Below are 6,392 nucleotides of genomic sequence, written 5' to 3'. Positions count from 1 at the left end.
GGTACTATAATGGTTCCGCCAGTACAGTCAGCCACCAGCAGGGGGCCTGGGCTGCACAGGGGAAGAACTGGTGGAGTGGAGCCTCAGAACTCCAACCCCCAGAATCCCCAACGACAATCAGTGCCAACCAGGCTCAGCTGTGCGGCACTGCATTTAAACCCGGCGTCAAACAGCAGCCGGCGTCGCACCGTTAAATCAGTGCTACCGGTAAAAAGGGTATATGTAAAAGAGAAAAGAATAGAAGAGAGAAAAGTAGAAAAGAAAGAAAACGAAAACAAAGAAAAAGAAAGGAAAAGAGGAGAAAGGGAAAGAACAGAGGGGCAAAAGAAAAAAAAGGAAAGGGAAAGAAAGGAAAAGAAAAGCACAGAAAGGAGATTAATAGAAAAGTAAAGGGAGGTTATTGAGCTGCACAAGAGTGAAGCTCAGTCCTCCACTTTCGTTACATTTGTTTGTTTCATGTTTCACAAGCACAACATATTTTTCGAAAGAAAAAAAGATGTTTCTTCACGGGAGCGTGGGGAAGAGTTTGAGTATTCTTGTTTAAGTTTTGAAAAAACTTTCCTTTGTTTGAGTACGCGATACCGGCGTCTCCTTTGTTTGTTGTTTCACGCCTTTATTTTCTCACCGCCTTTTATAGCGGTTTATCCATCTCTTCCGTGTCCGACTCCGTGGAGCGTTGATAAAGTATAGCGCTAGAAGTCGGCGGTTCGAATCCGGCACAAGCCGAAACAGACAACGAGTATTCTAAACACAAATCAAATCTTCATTGTACTATTTAACACGCATCAAACCATAAACTTATATTCATTACTCAACTTTACTCTGTATTTTGTTGAAATAACCACACACATTAAAAGACATTCTGCGCTTGGGTCCACCACCCTACCCACTCTCCGTAACAGAAACTAATGACAGTGTCCAAAGCAAAGCGAGTTTTACATCATCATTAGCTTCAATGCTGCTGTACAGGAACAAAATGCTTCAAAAACAGTCAATTGTGATAAAAAGAGCAAATGGACAAATAAACAAATGTATATCGTGCTGTATGTATATTTTCTTTACATTAAACAAAACATTAAAAGCTCAAGACTGCGAAAACAGACATTTTGTACAACTGTATGTAAGCTTTTGACCACATCTGTACCTGTGATTCACCCCCCAAATCTCAATATTTCAGAGTTATGTATATCAGATCTGTGCTGTTATAGAAACTTCATCAACACCTGAGCTGCCGGAGCTGCTGCCGATTACATAAGGAGAAAAAGATTTTAAAATCTACATTACTGCAATAATAATAATAAAATAATAATAAAATTTAAAATCTACATTACTGCAATAATAATAATAACATTTAAAATATACATTACTGCAATAATAATAATTATTATTATTATTGCAGTAAAGTAGATTTTAAATGTTATTATTATTATTATTATTATTGCAGTAATGTAGATTTTAAATGTTATTATTATTGCAGTAAAAGATTTTAAATGTATTATTATTATTGCAGTAATGTAGATTTTAAATGTTATTATTATTATTATTATTATTGCAGTAAAGTAGATTTTAAATGTTATTATTATTATTATTATTATTGCAGTAATGTAGATTTTAAATGTTATTATTATTGCAGTAAAAGATTTTGAATATATTATTATTATTGCAGTAATGTAGATTTTAAATGTTATTATTACTGCAGTAATATAGATTTTGAATGTATTATTATTATTATTGCAGTTGTCACGCTGGGTCAACGGACCGAGACAAAAGGGGGCGGACACACACGCAGAGATGTAAACTAAATTTATTAATAACAAAGTACAAACAAGAACAACCTAAACTAAACACAGCTAAAGAAAACTAAACAAAAGACACAGACCAAATAAAGCACACAAGAGCTATTAACATGAGCTAATAACATGAGCTAATAACCTGAGCTAACCACATAAGCTAATAACATGAACTAATAACATGAGCTTACCACATAAGCTGATAACATGAACTAATAACATAAGCTAATAACATGAGCTTACCACATAAGCTAATAACATGAGCTAATAACCTAAGCTCTTGACATGAGCTAATAACATGAGCTTACCACATAAGCTAATAACATAAGCTAATAACATAAGCTATTGACATGAGCTAATAACATGAGCTTACCACATAAGCTAATAACATGAGCTAATAACATAAGCTATTGACATGAGCTAATAACATGAGCTTACCACATAAGCTAATAAACCAACCACCATGGTACAAAGGGTTCCTAAAGTCAAAGACAGACAAACAATACCAAAGCACACCAAACCTAAGCAAACTAAAATAACTCCCGCCAGTCTGTTCCTCAGCTCTCCTTTTAAATCGTCCCTGATTAGGAGCAGCTGAGGCTGATTAGCTCAGGGAGCCAATCAGGAGACTGAGTGTGCTCATGGTGAGGGGGGCGTGGCACCTCAGGAGCACACACAAAGGCTCAAAACGTGACAGATGCCCCCCCCAAAGGCACTACTCCAGGAGTGCCTTTACAAAACAGAAAACACACAAGGAGGTCCTGGTCCCTGAGGGGCAAATTCAAAGTCATTTAAAATGTCCTCAGGCAGGCGTGGTAAAAATGGTGGGACGCAGGCTGCCAACTCAGGAACAGGAGCACCATCGAGGGACTCCAACACAGGAACAGGAGCGCCATCGGGGAACTCCAACACAGGAACAGGAGTGCCATCGAGGAACTCCAACACAGGAACAGAAATGCCATCGGGGGACTCCAACACAGGAACAGGAGCGCCGTCGGGGGGCGCCAACACAGGAACAGAAGCGCCGACGGGGTACTCCAACACAGGAACAGGAGTGCCGTCAGGGGGCGTCATCGAGGAAACAGGAGCGCCGTCAGGGGGCGCCATCGAGGAAACAGGAGCGCCGTCAGGGGGCGCCATCGAGGAAACAGGAGCCAGCTGCGTTGAGCCTGGCGAAGAGGCTCCGGGAGCCAGCTGCGTTGACCCTTGAAAAGATGCATCTGCAATAAGCTGCGAAAACACTGGAGAAACGTCATTAATCAGCTGCAAAAATCCCTGAGAAACTCCTTGAAACAATGGTGAGGACCCTGGAGAGGCGTCCGAAGTCACCTGCGAAAACACTGGAGAAACGTCACTCGGCTGCGAGGACCCTGGAGAGGTGTCCGAAGTCACTTGCGAAAACAATGGAGAAACAGCACTCAGCTGTGAGGACCCTGGAGAGGCGTCCGAAGTCACTGGAGAAAACACTGGAGAAACAGCACTCAGCTGTGAGGACCCTGGAGAGGCGTCCGAAGTCACTTGCGAAAACACTGGAGAAACAGCACTCAGCTGTGAGGACCCTGGAGAGGCGTCCGAAGTCACTGGAGAAAACACTGGAGAAACAGCACTCAGCTGTGAGGACCCTGGAGAGGCGTCCGAAGTCACTGGAGAATACACTGGAGAAACATCACTCAGCTGTGAGGACCCTGGAGAGGCGTCCGAAGTCACTTGCGAAAACACTGGAGAAACAGCACTCAGCTGTGAGGACCCTGGAGAGGCGTCCGAAGTCACTGGAGAAAACACTGGAGAAACAGCACTCAGCTGTGAGGACCCTGGAGAGGCGTCCGAAGTCACTGGAGAATACACTGGAGAAACAGCACTCAGCGGTGAGGACCCTGGAGAGGCGTCCGAAGTCACTGGAGAAAACACTGGAGAAACAGCACTCAGCTGTGAGGACCCTAGAGAGGCGTCCGAGGTCACTTGAACAGGAGCGCCATCGGGGAACTCCAACACAGGAACAGGAGTGCCATCGAGGAACTCCAACACAGGAACAGAAATGCCATCGGGGGACTCCAACACAGGAACAGGAGCGCCGTCGGGGGGCGCCAACACAGGAACAGAAGCGCCGACGGGGTACTCCAACACAGGAACAGGAGTGCCGTCAGGGGGCGTCATCGAGGAAACAGGAGCGCCGTCAGGGGGCGCCATCGAGGAAACAGGAGCGCCGTCAGGGGGCACCATCGAGGAAACAGGAGCCAGCTGCGTTGAGCCTGGCGAAGAGGCTCCGGGAGCCAGCTGCGTTGAGCCTGGCGAAGAGGCTCCGGGAGTCAGCTGCGTTGAGCCTGGCGAAGAGGCTCCGGGAGTCAGCTGCGTTGAGCCTGGCGAAGAGGCTCCGGGAGTCAGCTGCGTTGAGCCTGGCGAAGAGGCTCCGGGAGTCAGCTGCGTTGAGCCTGGCGAAGAGGCTCCGGCCGTCAGCTGCGTTGAGCCTGGCGAAGAGGCTCCGGGAGTCAGCTGCGTTGAGCCTGGCGAAGAGGCTCCGGGAGCCAGCTGCGTTGACCCTTGAAAAGATGCATCTGCAATAAGCTGCGAAAACACTGGAGAAACGTCATTAATCAGCTGCAAAAATCCCTGAGAAACTCCTTGAAACAATGGTGAGGACCCTGGAGAGGCGTCCGAAGTCACCTGCGAAAACACTGGAGAAACGTCACTCGGCTGCGAGGACCCTGGAGAGGTGTCCGAAGTCACTTGCGAAAACAATGGAGAAACAGCACTCAGCTGTGAGGACCCTGGAGAGGCGTCCGAAGTCACTGGAGAAAACACTGGAGAAACAGCACTCAGCTGTGAGGACCCTGGAGAGGCGTCCGAAGTCACTTGCGAAAACACTGGAGAAACAGCACTCAGCTGTGAGGACCCTGGAGAGGCGTCCGAAGTCACTGGAGAAAACACTGGAGAAACAGCACTCAGCTGTGAGGACCCTGGAGAGGCGTCCGAAGTCACTGGAGAATACACTGGAGAAACAGCACTCAGCGGTGAGGACCCTGGAGAGGCGTCCGAAGTCACTGGAGAAAACACTGGAGAAACAGCACTCAGCTGTGAGGACCCTAGAGAGGCGTCCGAGGTCACTTGCGAAAACACTGGAGAAACATCACTCAGCTGTGAGGACCCTGGAGAGGCGTCCGAAGTTACTGGAGAAAACACTGGAGAAACAGCACTCAGCGGTGAGGACCCTGGAGAGGCGTCCGAGGTCACTTGCGAAAACACTGGAGAAACAGCACTCAGCTGTGAGGACCCTGGAGAGGCGTCCGAAGTCACTGGAGAAAACACTGGAGAAACAGCACTCAGCTGTGAGGACCCTGGAGAGGCGTCCGAAGTCACTGGAGAAAACACTGGAGAAACAGCACTCAGCTGTGAGGACCCTGGAGAGGCGTCCGAAGTCACTGGAGAAAACACTGGAGAAACAGCACTCAGCTGTGAGGACCCTGGAGAGGCGTCCGAAGTCACTTGCGAAAACACTGGAGAAACAGCACTCAGCTGTGAGGACCCTGGAGAGGCGTCCGAAGTCACTTGCGAAAACACTGGAGAAACAGCACTCAGCTGTGAGGACCCTGGAGAGGCGTCCGAGGTCACTTGCGAAAACACTGGAGAAACATCACTCAGCTGTGAGGACCCTGGAGAGGCGTCCGAAGTCACTGGAGAAAACACTGGAGAAACAGCACTCAGCTGTGAGGACCCTGGAGAGGCGTCCGAAGTTACTGGAGAAAACACTGGAGAAACAGCACTCAGCGGTGAGGACCCTGGAGAGGCGTCCGAGGTCACTTGCGAAAACACTGGAGAAACAGCACTCAGCTGTGAGGACCCTGGAGAGGCGTCCGAAGTTACTGGAGAAAACACTGGAGAAACAGCACTCAGCTGTGAGGACCCTGGAGAGGCGTCCGAAGTCACTGGAGAAAACACTGGAGAAACAGCACTCAGCTGTGAGGACCCTGGAGAGGCGTCCGAAGTCACTGGAGAAAACACTGGAGAAACAGCACTCAGCTGTGAGGACCCTGGAGAGGCGTCCGAAGTCACTGGAGAAAACACTGGAGAAACAGCACTCAGCTGTGAGGACCCTGGAGAGGCGTCCGAAGTCACTGGAGAAAACACTGGAGAAACAGCACTCAGCTGTGAGGACCCTGGAGAGGCGTCCGAAGTCACTGGAGAAAACACTGGAGAAACAGCACTCAGCTGTGAGGACCCTGGAGAGGCGTCCGAAGTCACTGGAGAAAACACTGGAGAAACAGCACTCAGCTGTGAGGACCCTGGAGAGGCGTCCGAGGTCACTTGCGAAAACACTGGAGAACGTAAAGCCACCCAAATTGGCAGGATACCATCATAAACTTTCCTCATAAAAGAATTAGACTGACGAGTCACGGAAACAGACGAACCTGGCAAAGGACTCACCCGAACCTGAGTAACTGAAAATTGATCTCGAATGAGGCCCTCAAACCTTTGCACTGAATTAAGCTCAGCTCCCTTCTCAGTCCAAAGCTGCCTAGCCCATTCTCGTGCAGCACCCTTCAGCCGAGACATCATAAACAACACCTTCTGTGTTTCAGACGGCTGAGGGTCGAGAAGGTTTTGCAG

The 6,392-nt window shown here is 48.3% G+C and overlaps 1 protein-coding gene across 1 annotated transcript; it reads right to left on the bottom strand.

Moving 5' to 3' along the window:
* Positions 1-1,786: 1,786 nt before the first annotated feature.
* LOC134322024 (protein SON-like) lies at positions 1,787-3,212 on the bottom strand. The gene is made up of 2 exons (XM_063003895.1): positions 3,120-3,212; positions 1,787-3,031 (listed from the first exon to the last, which is right to left on the bottom strand). Exon 2 carries the CDS (start codon positions 2,928-2,930, stop codon positions 2,523-2,525), a length of 408 nt encoding a protein of 135 aa, XP_062859965.1. The 5' UTR covers positions 2,931-3,031; positions 3,120-3,212; the 3' UTR covers positions 1,787-2,522.
* Positions 3,213-6,392: the final 3,180 nt, after the last annotated feature.

The sequence above is a fragment of the Trichomycterus rosablanca genome, chromosome 10 (genome assembly GCF_030014385.1).
Source record: "Trichomycterus rosablanca isolate fTriRos1 chromosome 10, fTriRos1.hap1, whole genome shotgun sequence".
NCBI lineage: Eukaryota > Metazoa > Chordata > Actinopteri > Siluriformes > Trichomycteridae > Trichomycterus > Trichomycterus rosablanca.
Note: the sequence above shows the minus strand (reverse complement) of the source record. Positions and strands in the feature narration are given on the sequence as shown.

What these genes read in the sequence shown, in the direction of transcription:
- LOC134322024 (XM_063003895.1), bottom strand. Translation starts at nt 2,930, where the DNA reads ATGGCGCCCCCTGACGGCGCTCCTGTTTCCTCGATGGCGCCCCCTGAC.